This window comes from Leptodactylus fuscus, chromosome 6, assembly GCF_031893055.1.
Source record: "Leptodactylus fuscus isolate aLepFus1 chromosome 6, aLepFus1.hap2, whole genome shotgun sequence".
NCBI lineage: Eukaryota > Metazoa > Chordata > Amphibia > Anura > Leptodactylidae > Leptodactylus > Leptodactylus fuscus.
Genome location: NC_134270.1, coordinates 116,276,891 through 116,295,875, shown reverse-complemented (window position 1 = coordinate 116,295,875; position 18,985 = coordinate 116,276,891). Strand labels below are relative to the sequence as shown.

General features: G+C 40.3%; 1 protein-coding gene across 1 annotated transcript; it reads right to left on the bottom strand.

Annotated features, from left to right (window-relative positions):
- Positions 1–1,129: 1,129 nt before the first annotated feature.
- On the bottom strand, positions 1,130–17,203 carry CD79B (CD79b molecule). The gene is made up of 6 exons (XM_075277154.1): positions 17,149–17,203; positions 12,493–12,534; positions 8,877–9,167; positions 4,364–4,482; positions 3,776–3,817; positions 1,130–1,228 (listed from the first exon to the last, which is right to left on the bottom strand). Exons 1-6 carry the CDS (start codon positions 17,201–17,203, stop codon positions 1,130–1,132), a joined length of 648 nt encoding a protein of 215 aa, XP_075133255.1.
- Positions 17,204–18,985: the final 1,782 nt, after the last annotated feature.

The window sequence follows — 18,985 nt, the reverse complement described above, 5'->3', positions numbered from 1 at the left end:
AATCTTGCTGCCAAGAAAATCAACTTTTGATCTATATGAGAATGATCTATTTGGTGCACCTAAGTGTTGCTGTGTCTGTAGTTCACCTGGCATGGACTGTACACTGTGACATAAAAAGGTATGCTGACTATGCCACTAACCTCCCCTATAGCTGCATATAGGTGGCTCAGTAGTGATAGCCTAATCTTCCATAAACTGTCATTGAGATAAAAACCCTGTAAAGTTTCTTCCACTTTGATCCCATCGCCTTTCAGTTTGGCGCTCTGTGTCAAATTTAGATGTGTTTTGAGCTACCTAAAACTTCCTCTTCTCACACAGTACTCAGCACAGGGACTAGGATGGACATGGTCAAAGTAAAGTGGCTACCATGCTTTACTAACCCTTGAGGTCTGTTTACTTTGGGCATTGATTGCCACATTTCCCATGCCTTTGACAACCCATTTCAAAATTTCCTGATGGGCATTCTGTGTTAGTAAAGGATTTCTTTACTAGAGTCCACTATCGGTTAGTCAGAGTTCATAGTGGCTAAAGGGAGCACCTCTGGAGGACCCATCAGATCTGTATATTACACTGACCGACCACTGATATCAATGGGGCACCATTTAGTGGCACCACAGAAGAACTGAGCACCCCTGGCAGGTTTCTTTGCCATTTACTTCTGATACAAATAGGACAACCTGTGATCAGTCTGTTTTCCGTGGAGACTTTTAAAAAACGGATTGTCAAAAGCAGAGAACCTTCTTAAGATGGATTTCCCCTTTAAGCAATTGTAATATCGATACAAGCAAAATATGTGAACATAACAAATATATATATAGTACAGACAGGATTTTCATAGGTGGTACATGTAAAAGATTATACATTCCTAAAGCTTAATACACATCAGTCGCACCTAACCCAAGGGGTAGAGATAAAGCAGGACAAGATCTCACTGGTCTTCTCTTGGAATGATCTGGTGGATCACTAACAAAGTAATCTGTTTCTGCTGTAGGTTTGTGAGATTTCATTGCTGTGCAATGTTCACATTCAGGGTTTGGATTCCAACCAGAGCATTGTGGTCTTGTGGAGTATTTCTGATTCTTGGTGACTGGTAACCCACCATTTAGCTATGTCCAACACTGTATCTCTCCTACTCAAGGCACGGGTGCTCTCCCTCCATCGTCTTAGCTGCAAGGACTCGTACATTTTGGATGTCCTCATAGGTCGCTGTCTGATATGCCTCTAGCCCCTGTTTAATAGAGAAAACATTCTTGGTTACACATACTACATATGTCTGCAGCAAATAATATGACGTAGCACGGGTGTAGACAACCGTTAGCACTCTAGTAGTCGTATAACTACAACTCACAGTGTGAATACTTGGTTGCTATTCTTGGAACTCCCAAGGAGGTGAATTAACCCCTTAAGGACCAGGCCATTTTTTGGTTTCGCATTTTCGTTTTTCCCTCCTCACATTTCAAGAGCCATAACTTTTTCATTTTTCAGTTCACAGAGTCACATGATAGCTTATTGTTTGCGGGACAAATTGTACTTTGTAATGGCACCATTCAATATGCTGTGCAATGTACTGGGAAGCTGGAAAAAAATTCAGAATGAGGCGCAATTGGAGAAAAAATGCATTTGCGCCATTTTCTTATGGGTTTAATTTTTACAGCATTCACTGTTTGGTACAAATGACATGTTACCTGTGTTCTACGTGTCAGTACAAACGCGGTGATACCAAATTTATATAGTATTTGAAATTTTTTGATACTTTTAAAAAAATGATAAACTTTGCAAAATAGAAAAAAAAATTTGTGTCATCATGTTCTAACACCTGTAACTTTTTCATATTTCCATGTATGGAGCTGGTTGTGGTGTCTTTTTATGCGGGACAAGATGACATTTCTATTGATACCATTTGGGGAAAGATCCGATGGTTTGATCACTTTTTATTCAATTTTTTATAGGAGGCAAAGTGTTGAAAAAAACGCTTTTTGGCTGTTTTTATTTTTTTTGCCGCTACGCCGTTCGCAGTACGGGATAAATGTTTTAATATTCTAATAGTTCAGGCATTTTGGAGCGCAGGGATACCTAATATGTTTATGTTTAATGTTCTTTAATTACTTTTATAGCTGATCTAGGGAAAGGGGGGTGATTTGAACTTTTATATTTTTTTTTATTTTTTTAATACTTTTAAAAACTTTTTTTTTTCTTCTGTTACATTTATGATCAGACCCCTTAGGTACCTTGAAACCTAGGGAGTCTGATCGCTCATACTATTCACTGCAATACTACAGTATTGCAGTGAATAGGAAAATCGCAGCACTTCTATTAGACGATGCCTCTGGCATCGTCTAATAGATCTAGTGCAGAGACAAGCCTGGAAGCCTTCAATAGGCTTCCGGCTGTCATAGCAACCGATCACCGCCCTCTTGTGACGTTCAGGAGGGCGGCGATCGGCAAAACATGGTGGCACCCATGCCGCCGGCGCCGTTTACACACTGCGGTCACGTTTGACCGCAGTGTGTAAAGGGTTAACAGCAGCGATCGGCTCGGGCACCGACCGCTGCTGTTAGTGGCAGGTCCTGGCTGTATTATACAGCCGGCATCTGCCGTGTATGGAGCGAGCTCAGCGTGTGAGCTCGCTCCATACATCCCCATGCGACCCATGACGTACAGTTACGTCAAGGGTCGCTAAGGGGTTAAGCTCGTGTGATACTGACATTATTTTGGTATATACGTTTTTTCATGGTTATGTTTTGGCTGCCATATGCAGGTATCGGCAGTGGATTTTACTGCAAATCTGCATGTATTACATAAAACTAAATACTTTGGATAATGCTGCATGAATAGCGGAGTCCTCCAGGGGCCGAATTATTAACCCCCCTTTTTCTGATTGTTATAACTTGGCCATCATGATATTTTACTGTATTCTTACATTTAAACTAGGGCTGTTTCACACGACTGTGATCAGGTTCAGAAATACAGTCCATGTGTTGGCCATATTTCCCTTTCCAACCGCACATTGTATGAATAGAACTATTTTTATTTATTTTTTTGCATGCTTGTATTGCGCGTTCAGGGTAGACATTCAGCAACAGATGAAAAGAAGTATATCCAGCTGTCTTTTGGTAGTGTGCCATGTTTCCCCGAAAGTAGGACACCCCCGAAAGTAAGGCATGTGGGGGGGGGGGGTTCTGTTGAATTGCGGAATATAAGGAACCCCCCGAAAATAAGGCATGTCCGGCAGTGGTGGGCAGGGCTTAGCAGAACTTTGGGGCAGGGCTTAGCAGAGCTTTTGTGGGCGGGGCTTAGCAATCCCCACTTCACTGACACAGAAGCAGCTCTGTGTGCACAGCAAAGCTGGCTGCCTCTGCTGTTGTGTCCACTGTCCCAGCTCATTCCAGAGGCAGCAGCTGGCTTTCCTGTGCACACGGAGCTGCTGCTGTGTCAGTGAAGTCGGGATCGCTAAGCCCTGCCCCCGAAGCCTCGCTAAACCCCGCCTACCACTGCTGGGACAAACAGCAGCACCAGCGCTGCTAGGAAGATGGGAAAGGTAAGTATGATACCTTCCCCCCTCCCTCCCCTACACTACCTACAACCGGCAGTCATGCCGGCGCTCCACTAAGGAAGTGTCGGCATGACTGCCGGTTGTAATAAGACATCCCCCGAAAATAACACAGGTCCTATATTTAGGGCGACAATTTAATATAAGACACTGTCTTATTTTCAGGGAAACACGGTATGTATACAATCGTAGCATTAATGTATAGTGCTGAAGTATAATACCTACCTCATATGTATGGTCCTCGATCTTCAAACTGCGTTTTTTGTTCTGTAACATAAGTAAAATTAGTATTATTAGTGCTGACTATAGACTATAACATGTTGGATTATCATCATCTATACTGTTTGGGAATGATATTGTCTCAATAGTGGATGGCCTGTTGAGTATCTCATCTGTTTATAATTTAAAGGGGTTCATGACTTTATCATTGGTAGTCATTGTGAGGGGCATCCTACAGAAAAATGAAGGTTCGATAGCTCTCCTGTACTTATATAAGCAGTAAGTGCCTAAGGTCCTTTAGTAGAGAAGTCTTGGAAGATGGATTCTAATCAAACACTTAAGATAAGTCCCTCTATGCGGTTTGATCACTCATACAATATGCTACAATACGTCTTTGTTATTAGACTTCTATCTTCTGTCAATACAACCAATCAATGCTTTGACATTAAAGGCAACTTCATGTTTTTTTCTGATCTGAATTTAGCTTATTGTAGAACATCATGGTTATCTAAGGTATATTCTGTATTTTTCAGTAAATTATTGAATGGGATGTCAAATTAAGCAGTTGTATACCATTATCCATATTTGACTTACCATCTTTCTTAGGAGTGTTATGGGTATCACTAAAAAGAGCACAATGAGGATTGTCTGAATCACTATGATGGCATCTTTCATTGTATTTCTTGACTTTGCAGTTTCTATGTTCCCATAACCTGCGAATAAAGCATTTTTATTTTTCATTTTTGTTCTCTGTTTATAACTTTGCTATATTCTGGTTTTCTCTACTGCAGTGAAGGTGACCAAAGCCCAATCCCATAAATATAAAACAGCAGACACTGCTACTAGGTATCACCACGCCATTCAATATTAGCACTGTATTAGAAGCAAGGGATACTGGGACCTATAGTAGAATAGGGGACAGATGTGGTCACATGGATGCTCCGCTGAGAAATCTCCTATTACATGATTGGTCTAGAAGAGAGTAGGAACTGATGAGATGGATAGAATCCAGTGATCATTGTCCTTAGCTCAGTTTCCCAGATAAGATTTCATTATTTTCTTTATTTTTGCACAATGTAAGCACAAGAATGAGCTGCAATAGTCAACAATGGCATTGGAAAAGGGCGGCTCTGTCTCTGAACTATTAGCCAATCCTATATATATATATATATATATATATATATATATATATATATATATATGTGTGTGTGTTTTGGTGACTTGGATATAACATGTATAATGAAGATGATATGCAAAAAATATTTTATTGGGAGCCAAATGTTACTTTGTAGAGGCATATGGGGAAAACAGACTTTTGAAGAAACATTCAGCAGAATTCTGATAATTTTCTTGATAGTTTCAAGCAGTCCCCATCATGTGCCTTACATGTACCCATCCACAGCCTCCTACTAATATGAGATTGAACCGAGTTATTTTCGATTAAAATAGGAAACTGCTAGACCTTGAAGCGCTGTTTTCACCGTCACTGGGTAAACCCACAAACCTGCAAAAATAGCTAAACATTTATTTTTGGCGGGCAGTTTCCAAAACCATCATGTGGTGTCTATCTTGACAGTAGAAAAACAAGGTTTGTGTTTCTGAATGTACCTCCTAAAATCCTCAAAACAAAGGGGCCCTTCTGCTTTAAGAATCCCATAACTCTGAGCTATGCTGATGGAAGCTCCATTATTATCCTTACCAGTGGCGTAACTACCACCATAGCAGCGGTAGCAGCTGCCACAGGGCCCGGGACATTAGGGGCCCGGTGACAGCTGCTACCGCTGCTATCATTATTCTCGGAGGTCTTTTCGGACCCCCGAGTATAATGATCGGGGCCCCCTGTTGGTGGAATACTTTCCACCAACAGTGGGCCCCGAAGCTGCAGCAACGGCTGAGACACAGGAGCTGCAGCTCTGGCTCCTGTCAGCGCTTCAGGACGCTCCCCCTCTCTCCCCCCTCCCTTTCTCTGCTGTCCTCTGCCCACCAATGAGAGGAGGAGGCGGGGCTTATCCCTGCCGTCCAGCACAGAAGAGAAGAGGAAGAAGCTGCTCTAGGAAAATGAAACTGAAGCTACACAGGTACGTACTGGGGTTACTTATTACTATCAGGCATTTGGGGGGATTACTTGTGTTTTAGTAACTCCATGTGCCTCATAGTAATAGCAGTTAACCCCATCATCTCCCTCACATTAACCCCTGTTTGCCTCACCATAAGAGTTACTGATATGTGAGACATTTGGGGGTAATAGTAATGAAGATACTTTATTATTACCTCCATGTCTCTCACATATCAGTAACTCTTATGTGAGGTACACAAAGGTTAATGTGAGGGAGATGATGGGATTAACTGCTATTAATATGAGGCACATGGAGTTACTAAATTGTAATGCACAGGACCAGATTTTTTTTTATCCACAATTTGTCCTGGTATAGCGGTCAGCGGTGACAGTATTTAGTCCTGTAGGGGCCACTAAGGGACATAATACTGTGTGCAGGGGGCCACTATTGGGCATAATACTGTGTGCAGGGGCCACTAAGGGACATAATACTGTGTGCAGGGGCCACTATGGGACATAATAGAGCGCGCAGGAATGCGTAGGAGGGACTCGGTCGAGATCTTCGGTGTCGGGGGGGCCCCATGTCAAAAGTTCGCCACGGGGCCCCGCCATTCCTAGTTACGCCACTGATCCTTACTTATATAGTGCCATCATATTCCACAGTGCTTTACAGATATTGTCAGTCACTGTCCCATATAGGGCTCACCATCTACATTCCCTATCAGTATGTCTTTGGTGTGTGGGAGGAATCCCACGCAAACACTGGGAGAACATACAAACTTCTTGCAGATGTTGCCTTTGGCAGAATTTGAACCCAGGACTCCAGTACTGCAAGGCTGCAGTGCTAACCACTGAGCCACCGTGCTGCCCATTGCTTTAATGCTCATGGATCCCACCAATGCAATCTGCTGTCATGTCTCCACTGTTAATTTCGTAATTAGGCACATCCTCTGCCCTCCATGTGCTGTCATTTCTCTGGGCTGTTGTAGATTTGTGCTAGAATTTTCACCAGTATCAGATGTAAATTATAGTATTCTTTTTCTTGCCACAGTCCCTCCAGCTAAACTCCACCCCTGATTCGCTCACATACCAGAATATAGTCATAGGAACGCAAATGCTCCAAAAATTACAGATTTTGGTGTAGAAACAGCCATGTGCCAAAATGTAAGAATTTTATTGTATGTTTTATGCTATAAACCTTTCACCAAGAAAACCAGTGAAATACAATGTAAGGGCTCGTTCACATCAGCGTTGTGAACTCCGTTCTGCAGGTTTCCGTTTCCTGCCTAAAACAGAGGCAGGAGACGGAAACCTGCAGGAGTCTCTCTCACCCATTCATTTGAATGGGTGAGAGAGATGTCCGGCCGTGAGCGGCGGTGAGCGTTTTATGCTCTCCGCCGCGAAACCAGGTTTTATAATCCGGACACAGAGTCGGACATGCAGTACTCTGTGTCCGGATAAAAAAAATCCAGTTTCGCGGCGGAGAGCATAAAACGCTCACCGCCGCTCACGGCCGGACCCGGTCTGTGCTTTCCATTTTCAGGCATGCAGAATACTGAAAGCACAGAACGGAAAGAAGAACGCAGGTGTGAACCTAGCGTAAATCTGAAATAAATTGAAATGCTGCAGAGATTAAAATCCGCTGTGCACTGTACACTGTCACTGTCAGTGGTGTAACTAGGAATGGCAGGGACCCGTGGCGAACTTTTGACATGGGGCACCCCCTTGGCCGACCATTCCTCCTCCCCACATTCCTGCTTGCACTATTATGCGCCATAGTGGCCCTTGCACACAGTATTATGCCCCATAATGGCCCCTGCACACAGTATTATTTCCCCTTGTGGCCTTTGCAAACAGTATTACACCCCATAGTGTCCCCTGCACAAAGTATTATGCCCCATTGTGGACTCCCATGAACAACTGTTATACTCAGGGGTGTTTTCAGACCCCTGAGTATATTAATCAGAGACCCAGAGAATGATACAAACATAAAAAACACTGTTACTTACCTATCTCTGGCTCCGGTGTGGTCCCTGCTTACAGGACATCATACAAGTAGACCTGAAGCCTGCCTGGAGCCAGGACAGGTATATAAATAGAGCTTGTTACTGGATGGAGTTACTCCAGACCGTAACAGCCTATTAAAAAAAAAAAAAATTACAGCGGCAGTGGCTGTCGCCAGGCCCCCTAATGATCCAGGCCCTATGGCAGCCACTACCGCTGCTACCCCAACTGTTACGCCCCTGGTCAATGTATAATATTGATGATTTTAATGTGCTTGTAAACTAAAAGTTTTTTGTTTTTTTTCCATGTATTAGGCCTGGCCATTTTTAACTGAAATCAGAAACACGATTGATAGAACATTTTACTTTACGATTATATTAGGAGACTACTTATTTTATAAGTGACTCTCCCTATTAATATGACCCGCCATACTGCTAAATTTTGACTTAGATTATTATCCACATATATGCAATCTTTACTATATAACGTACAGTTACTGACATACATTTTAGTCTTTGGCAGTGTGATACAAGATGGCATGGATACAAAATAATAAAAATAATTGATGTGAGGAAATCTATAGCAATTAATTCAGCTCATTTTTTATTTTTTATTTTTTTTTTTGTAATTGGTTGCCCGGCTCCAATATAGAAATGTATGTTTTTTAAAGATACATTTCTAATCCACCAAAGTGTCTATTTTCTTGTTATTATGAAAGATACAGAATAAATTAAGATCACATAAACCATACAACTTTTATGGCTGTATGACTGCTATAAAGAACAGGAAACTGACTTGTTATATCACCTATGATATGTTTGTTTGGCAGGACATGGCTGGTGTAGAGACAGTAAGAATATAGTTATTAGCTAGTTAGTTGAGGCCAGTGGTTGGCTGTATCAGTCACGTGAACGATGTACATGACATTGTTGCTACAGGGCTGGAATGGACAAGCAGTGGGGACATTAGCCTTATGTACTCTCCATATACAATACATGTAATAGCCCCCATAGAAGGTGTCTGATAACATTCACATTGTGCACTTACCCAATATCATCAGCTCTGTTCCGCAAGTTGTCTGCTTTAACCCGCTACTTGTATTATAGTTACAGAAGTAGATTCCAGTGTCTTTTTTTTGCACATCTTTAATGGTCATCCGGTTTTCTTGAAGAATAATGCGAGGCTCTGGTTCTACATAACTTAACAGGGAGCCATTTTGATGTCCACGATACCAGGAGACTGTACAGCCTTCATGGGATTTCCATACACAACCACAATGTATATTCACAGTCCGACCTTTTTTTACAGCAACAAAGCGAGGGTTCTGTAGCACCATACCTAGAATAACAAAGTAGGACTCCATTAAACAGCATTGCTAGTATTTGCGATGAATCACCTGGTGAGGCTTATTATACTGAAGGAATAATGTATATTACAATTATATCTCTAGAATATTCTTACGCTAGGTTCACACCTGCATTCGCATTTCCTTTCGGAGCGTCTGCCTGGGGACCCTTTGAATGGAAACCTAATTCACTTAAAAAAGCAGTTACCCTTGGAAATCCATGGACCCCATAGACTGTAATGGGGTCTGCTGGAAAGAGCGGACAAATGCAGACAGAGGAGTCCTGCTTGCAGGAATTTTCTCTCCATATTTTCTCAAGTGTAATGGGAACGGAATCCCAAAATGGAGACTGAGCTCTAAGGTGAACCTAGCCTTATTATGTCACATACTGAATGGTAAGGAATCTAATGACGCACAATAAACCCACTGGAATTATGAGCAATGCCTGAAATAACACTATACAGGAAATAAATATTGTAGTAGGCTATATGTACACTTGCTGCTTTTAGAACTATTTTAAGGCATGGTTTTGCATGAAAAAAAAAAAAATCTAAAAGTTGCAAGTGAATAACCTCATACATAAATTAGATGTGTACAAACATATATATCACATGACGCAGAGGTAGATATATAGACAATGACCCAGATTTACTAATGCTTAACCTGTAAACTTAGAAAGGCAGTCTGAAAGTAATCCAGATTTATCACAAAGGTGCATTTTGGTGCGTTATGAAGCTTTGTGTGGCGTAAAACAGCTGTCACCTCTGCCACTATCCTGGGACACTTGTAACATCGTGTCCTAGGACATGCTATATGCGTCTCCCTCCATATAAGAGTTTATGCTAAATAGATAAGAGTAGATATGAGATAGATGTATAGAATATTAGATAGGAGATAAATATGAGTTAGATAGATATTAAATAGATAAATGGGAGAATTAGGGATGAAATTGGTATTTAATAGATGAGTAGGAGATTGATTGATATAAAATAGATATACCATAAGAGAGATATGAGAAAGACAGGTTGATATTTCGGTATTTGATAGCTAAATAGGAGATGAGATTGAAAGATAGGCATTAGATAAATAAGTATATGTGAACTAGAAATGTAATAGATATATTGCAGATAGAACAATATGCAGTAGCTATAAGTTAGACATTAGTTAGATGTAAGAGCTAGATAGATATAAGCTCGACATGAGATGGTTAGATGGGGAGATGGATAGATATTAGATAAATAAGTGACAAATCTCTGAAATTATCAAATGGATAGATAGACATAAACAGGAGATAGGTAGATGTGAGCATAGATCAATATTTATCATTATTTTTGTTTATTCATATAGCACCATTAGTTCCATGGTGCTTTACATTTGGGGGTTACATACAATACACAAAATATACAGGTAGATATAATACTAACAGTGATCAACTGACACAGTGGGGTAGAGTTCCCTGCCCACGAGGGCTTACAATCTATGAGGGAAGAGGGATAGAGACAGAAGGTGAGGGGAGAGGCTGTACAGATGGCGGTGTGGTGACAATAGTGTTATTGGAGGTTGTAGGCCTTCCTGAATAGGCGAGTCTTCAGGGCCTTCTTGAAGTCTGTGATTGTTGGGGTCAGTCTTATGTGTCTTGGTAGGGAGTTCCAGAGTATGGAATATTTAACAGATTTATAGGAGTTAGATAAATATGAGGTAGATACAATATAAATATTAGATATGGCAGTTAAATAGATATAAGGTACATAAGAGATGTGTAGAAAAATGGATGGATATTAGAAAATAGGAGATAGATATGAGATAGAAAGATTAGATCATAAAGTTGTTGGAAAAAGGTATATGTGATAGAGATCAAATTATATAGATATATAGGAGACAGATAAGGGTTACATTATCAGACAGGTGTTAGACACATTGTATATATATATGAAGATATATAAATATAAGTGATATAAGTGATATCTTCATTGCCAGAAAGCACATTGATGTTCTATTTCACTTATATTTTTAACCAGTCATAAAATACCTAATTGGAAACTTCTTTATGCAAACTACTATTAATCTGGAAAGCATGTTCAATGTGCATTGTAAGAATAGAATCAAAGCCTAATGCTGGAATCACATGTGCACTTTATGACGTCAAAGCCAGAAATATAGTAATGTGCAAAAGTTATAGGCACATGTTAAACAATACTGCAAAGAAGAATGCTTTCATAAAAGAAGTGTTAATATGGTAGTTTATTTTTGTCAAATTACAGAATGAATTAAATGAGCAAAAGGGAAATCTAGATCACATCAATATTCAGTATGGCCATCCTTTATTGTCAAAACAGCATCAATTCTTCTAGGCACACTTACACACAGTTTTTGAAGGGATGCGACAGGGAGGTACCTGGAGAAATAAGCCCAGATCTTCTATAGATGTAAGTTTGCTCAAATCCTTCTCTCTCTTCACATAATCCCAGACAGACTGAATGATGATCGAGGTTCAGTGGGGGCCAGATCATCACTTCCTAGACTCTTCCAAGTGGTGGCTACCACAACTATTGATGTGATTTTAGATTTCTCATTTGTCCATTAACTTCATTTTGTTATGTGATAAAAATAAACTATTAACACTTCTATGTTTTACGTATTGGAGCATTGGTACTTGGTACAGTATTTTTCCACTCTTGCCTAAAACCTTTGCACAGTGCTGGAAATACAAAGAGGGAAAAGAAAAATGAAAAGATGTATTTGTAGCCATTTTTTTTAACTCAGATGGTTGGAGAAGGAGAGAAAAGTCGGCTAAATCTGCAAAGATTAGTAGGACAGTCCGACTGTCTAATGTACGAGGGGCCTCCTGACTTCCCTTGAAATGATGTTGTCAGGGAAAAGAAGAATGAAGCATCTTGAATTTCAGTGTCCAATCTTCTTGTTCTCCCCTTAAAGAGGAGTCTGTCAGCTAGTTACTTCACTCTTCAAATGGAAAATAGATGTTCTATGGAACTAAGCATGAACAGAGGAGCGGAAGGGGAAGATGGAGCAACTCAGAGGCTGCTTGATAGATCCAATCACATGACCCGGGGTTGGGTTGGGGTTGAGGATGCAACTGTAAAAACCCTGGTGAACCTGTTTAATTTCAATGTATCATTAGAATTGCTGGTGTTTGTTGGATTATACAGAACTGTCTATCCCATACCACTAAAGGGAGCTAAGGAGTTTACTGTATATTGATTTCTAGTTAATCCAATGCAGTAAGCTCCTAAATTTCCCCTAGTGGAAAGGCACCAGAATTCCCCAACATTAATTAATTAAAGTTAATGAAAAATGTACCTGGTTTTTCCGTACTGTTATTTCCTGTACAACATCCCTGGTCTGCAAACAGAAGAAAAAGTTGATGTTAAAGGAACACAAAACATAGGTCTAAGGTAGAGTTCGCACTACTGTTGGATTCCGTTCAGAAGGTGTCCATTTAAAAAATTAAAAAAAATAAAAAATTAAAAAAATGGACACCTATCATAACTGACACAAACGGACAGTTACTGATGGCTATCAGTTACTGTCCATTGCCCATAGACTTCAATGTTAAAAGAAACTAACGGAGACTTGCTGTCCGTTTTTTTCAAATGCATGTAGGATATTTTTGCCCGCTTGAAAAAACGGATACGGGTGTAAACGGACACAAACGGACACTAATGAAGACCAATGGACACAAGATAAAATCCCATTAAAATGAATGGAAATTTCAGACAGACGAGCTAGGGTCCATTGCTAAAATCTTTTACAGACAATAGCCACGGACACTGCTGACGGAAACCAACAGTAGTGTGAACACCCCCTTACTCTTGGAAACCAATGATATATGGGTTGACTTCACAGGAATATCATATTTAGCTAACATTTACATGAGTCATCCATTGGGGATAACCATTAAAAGATATTTCTGCAGTTAGTGGAAAGTCCAGTGTCATGGGGCAGATTTACTAATCCAGTCTCATATGTAGACTGCGCACACTGAAGAAGAGACAGTCTGAAAATGTGCCAGATTTATCACAGTGGCTCATGCTGGTTGAGAAACTGAGTGGCTCCTTATACTGTCTAGCCTAAAGCTGGCCATTCACATTAGATATTGGACTGATAATGTGGCATATTTTAGACTGTCTGATATCGGTTTGTCACACACAAATCTACAACAGTCTGACTCATACAATAACCAAAAATCTGTCGTGGTGGATTTTTTGCCGCTGTGATAGATCAGAACAACAGACAGAAAGATGTCAGTGTGAATTTAGCCTAACTTAAAGCTTAGGAATGCAAATGTCTTTACTTTCTATCACTAAATTGGAGAAGCTTGTGAAATTAGATCACAGAGGGACATTTTCCACTTATCAGGAAAAAGAAACCTATATATAGGCTAAAACATAACTTTCATTTAAATAAATGGCCAAAATGATCTACCCCATGTTGGTGTATTATACACCAACAAATATGGAAAAAGTGTATATGCACATATATCCATATTAATAACCTGATACGGTATGTATTAAAGAAGTCCTGTTAGGATGGAGACTCTATCATAGGAGAGTCTTGGTCTGTCACCTCAATCCAAAGTCACTACAATAAATATATATTATCAATGACCAAGATGGGGATCATGTAGTCTCTCTATTTGTTAATAAACTTGTATACATGGGAATAATTGCTGATTATAATTAGAATGTGGACATCAATATTAGTCCATAGTCCACAGTCAAAGTGATTCCTTCTAAATATACTTATTGTTATTATTTGTATCTTCTTTGGTGTAGAATACACCACCAGGGTGGATATTTTGGGCTTTTTTTAAATAATTTATCTTAATAAAAGTTCTGTTTTAGCCTATATATAGGATCTGTAACTTGTAAAATTAGATGGCAAGTTTTCTAGGTACGGTATGAAAGAACGACAGTGTATCTTTATGTCTTCCATTGAACACCATGTTAAGGTTAAATGGACTTTGCCACAAACATAACCATATTTACATTTGTAGACAATTAAAAGTTGAACTTGCAGAGTTTTAAAGATTTTTAGTGGTAACAACATGATTTCCTTTTTTTTTTTTTTTTTTTTTTTCCCCAGCAGGATTCTCTTTACAAGCAGGCAGTGATAACCCATCCACAATAAGCAAATCTAACTAGAGCTGGAGCATGGCAAGCTTCTGCATTCTTTCCATTAGTGACCTATCAAGACAACAGATGTCACCATTGAGATAGCTGGAGAAAAATCTATAAACTGAATTTTTTTTAAATTACTTATATTTGCAAAAATGTTTCATTTTCATTTGTCTACAAATGTAACAATTGTTATGATCATGGACATAGCCCTTTAATTAACAATATAATGTTGCATAAAGTTTGCAAATGTGCTGTTTTAACTGTAATGATCTGACATATAGCATGTGTATAGTGGAGCTGCCTCTATTTTTCTGGTAGTCCAAAATTTGTGGTCAAATATTTTCAAAAATAATGGAGAGATTCTCTCAGAGATACAATTGTTAAATTCTGCAATGTGAATGAATTTGAGTCACTTTATGGGGCAACACGGTGGCTCAGTGGTTCGCACTACAGCCTTGCAGCGCTAGAGTCCTGGGTTTGAATCCCACCAGGTACAACATCTGCAAGGAATTTGTATGTTCTCCCCATGTTGCGTGGATTTCCTCCCATTCTACAAAGACATACTGATAGGGGGGAAAAAATGTACATTGTGACCCCTATATGGGACTCATAATCTGCGAAAAAAAAAGAATTTCAGTCACTTGGAAAGACAGTAGAGCTCCCAGGCATATCTATTGCAATCCTACTATGATCTGTACAAAACAGAACTACAATATTGATGCAAGTCTTGTTACAGGTTTCAAATGGCTGGACAACTTCCTGATATAGTGAACCAGTCTGAGATCACCATAAAATTCTGTTTTCTGTTGAGTAAAAATGTGGACAGCCTGGCTCTTGTTCCATACATACATGGAGGAAAATGGTGCTGAATTTAGTGTGGAATCCACATCAGATTCAGTGCTGAAACAAAAGCCTCCCATTGACTTCAATGGGTCCTTTTTTTTCCAGAACAGAAAAAGGAACCCAATGAAGTCAATGGGAGGCTTTTTTTAGAGCGTTGGATCTGATGCGGATTCCACACCAAATTCAGTGCCATTTTCCTCCGTGTGAATGCACCCTTAGGCTGAGGCCCCACGTTGCGGAAATGCAGCTGTTTTTGTTAGATTTTGTTCAGGTTTTTTTGAGCCAAAGTCAGGAGAGAATTGTGCAGAAGGGAGAAGTATAAGAAGCTTCCTATATATTTCTCATTCCTTTTGTGGTCACTCGTAGGTTTGGCTCAAAAAAACGCAGCAAAATCTGCAACAAAAGAAGCTGCGTTTCTGCAAATTGGAGCCTCAGCCTTACAAGGATATTTCTGCAGCATGTGCATTCATTTTGGCAAGCCCTATGGAGATATATGGGTCATTTGCAGGCATTTCAACAACAAATCTGCCCCATGGGAACAATGCCCTTAAAGCTGCGGAATTGTACCTGAACACAAGTTGACATGAATAAGTGCTTTAAGGTTTACTATGTGTTCTTTGTATTTTAGGTATTAAGATACTGGTTTATCTAGCTCCTGCAAATCTAATGCTCACATATAGAAATCTCTTATCTTTCTTCAGCTTATAGAAACTGGAGTCAAACTGAGATCCACTTTTTAAGGCATTGTCCACTTTTATTACCATTTTCCATCTTATATAGAAAGAAAATCTAGCTACATTCTTAATTCTGCTGATTGTTATTGGAAATAGCCAAAACGTTTGTACATAGACAATCTTGACAACATAACGGAGCTTCCATAATTTGGGGTGACAGTCAGAAAATCCGAATACTATAAGACTACACTTCCCAAAATAAATATTACCAGGGCTAGTTCGATGTAGATATTGAACAAGATGGAATATTGGGAGAATTCAGCTCAGAATTGTAAATGCAGCTCTGGAATATAAAAGCAGTCTACAAATGAGGATTGCTACAAGATAGTAATATAGTAATTACCACTTTAGGCTGTGGTCCCACATTGTGGAAACACAGCTTTTTTTGAGCCAAAGCCAGCAGTGACCTTGGAAAGTAATGGGAAATATAATGGAAGTTTTATATGTTTCCTTTCTATTAAATCCACTCCTGACTTTGGCTCAAAAAAACACAAAAAATGTAGCATTTTCTCAATGTGGGACCTTAATCTTAGGCTATGACCCCATGTTGCGGAAAGGTAGCTTTTTTGTTGCAGATTTTGTTGCGGTTTTTTGAGCCAAAGCCAAGAGTGGATTGAGGAAAATGTGGAAGCATAAGTATTTCCTAGATATTCTCTATTCCTTTTGTAGCCATTCTTGGCTTTCACTAAAAAAACGCAACGCAACAAAATCTGCAACAAAAAAAGCTGCATTTCTATTTATATCCATATCCATATTAAAATGTAAGGTATAATACTATGAACTTGTCCTAAAACATCCCTTACTGAAAATTGCAAAAATTTGCCCAATGTCCTCCTGCCCAGCAATAAACATGTATATTAATTGTAGACATGTTTATGTCCCGTTGCGCTGTCAGACTTCGAGATATGGCCCCCCCTTCTGCTTCCTCTTTCACACAGATGTGCAGGAAAAAGGTATTTTCACAGAAAATTCACTATATGAGCGTGTAAACAAGACGGTTCTATGCAAACCGGTCTCACACAAAAGAAAGAATTTCTCCCCCAAAAAACAACATTTAACAATAGGATTTTTAAAAATACTTTTATAGTTTTTAGGGATTTATTTGCTTGCAGCACAGTTAGTTTTACTTTGGGGTCTAAAGATGGTATACGTGCTTTCTGGTGTACAGAATATCCAGACATATGATTTTAGTAGAATAGTAAATAACAAGTTACTTGTTCTATAGATTTCATTATAAATCGTTATCAGATTTCACCTACCTAATAGCAGGGCAGCTATGCAGAGAGCGCACAGTACGATCTCTCTCGTAGTCATCTTCAGACATAAAGCAATAACACAAACACTATGCACAGCGGATCTTGGGAGCAGACAGATTCTCATGAGGGTGGGCTAGGGGGCATTATGCAAATAGTCCAGGGCAGGGGCTTCCTCTCAGTAACTGATGGCCCATCAGAAACCAAGTCAATTTACCTAGAGGTATCTGAGCAGAACAGATTCCTTCAAGCACAGGTCTTCTTATGTAACAATTATATATTGAAAGTGTTGTATATTAGTGCCACGGAAATATTAGCAATATTATCAGCTACCTTATAATGTACCGGACAAATTCTAAGAATCGCTGAGTTTTCCTGTGTCATGGTCACTTAACAGTTACTTCAGTGGTGGTTTTCTGCAGAATTTTACAGTTGTATTGTAACATCTCTGCCTGTTCGGGCCCCTGCGCCACCCTCTGCCGTGCGCATACCTGCTCTTACTGTACCTGTTGCTTATACTATTATACCTGACCTTTGGCTTTTCTCATTGACTATTCTCTTTACTCCGATTTGGCACTGCATCGCTCTCCTGTTACCGAACCCTGGCTAGCTGACCTCCCTTTGTTGTTGTTCGTCTTGTCTGCGTTTTGTGTTTCACGTATTCAGGGAGGGTTTGTCCTCGTGGTTGTCGCCTATTACCTAGGATAGGGCCTGGCAATAGGAAGGGAAAGCGGGGGGCTTCAGCTTAGGGCTCACTGTCTCTTGTGCCCCTCCCAGGGTTTAACTGTTCTGGGAATTGCTGTCTTAGCAATTCCATTACATAATAACAAGCCCAAAAACCTACATCCATTGCTTCCCTACAGACAGCATGGATCCTATTCAGTGCTTTGCAGCCAAGTTGGAAGGTTTGACCGGCCTGGTAGCTGAGCTTGCTAAACAGGTTCAGACCCTAACTGAGGCTGCTGCATCATCCCCAGCTGTTTTGGCACCTTACAAGGTCAAGATGTTACTCCCAGATCGTTTCTCAGGGGACCGTGAAAAATTTGAGACGTTCAGGGAGTCTTGTCGCTTGTATTTTCGGATTAATCCACATGTGACGCAGGCCCAAATGGTGGGAGTGGTTATATCTCTGCTACAGGGGGACCCACAAGCTTGGGCCCTTAAACTCCCTGCTGAGGCTGAGGAGTGGGTTGATGTGGAAAATTTTTTTAAGTCCCTGGGCTCTATCTATGCTGAGCCAGACCACATTGCGCTTGCGGAATCTCAACTCCTCACCATGCGGCAGGGAAAACGCTCTGCAGAGGAGTATTGCGCAGAGTTCCGTAAGTACAGTGTAACTGCAGGTTGGTGTGAGTCAGCGCTAAAGGCTCACTTTAAAAAAGGTTTGTGTGACCGTGTTAAGGAGCTCTGGGTTGGTCACCCAGATCCCCCGACACTTGAGAAAGCCATGACTTTGGCGGTCCGTATTGACCGCAAGATCCGAGAAAATTTAAAAGAGAGAGTAGGGTCTGTTGCTTCCAAGTTTTCTGTCTCTTCCTCTCTCTCCTCTGAAAAACCTACCTTTCCTCCCATCACTTCTGGTGAGGAACCCATGCAACTGGGAGCTATGGACACCAAGACACGACGAGAGCATCGTCTCAGGAATAACCTGTGCCTGTACTGTGGTTCCTCTGGTCATGTCATCCGAGACTGCTCTATCAGACCCTTGTCACCTGCGAAAAGACTTCAGTGCCTGAGTGGTAATCAGAAGAACCACTCAGGCAACCAGGTATTTGGGGGGAATAACAATAAGATGTTGTTATCTGTGTCTCTGTCCTCTGGAGACAGATCTGTTTCTGGCAAG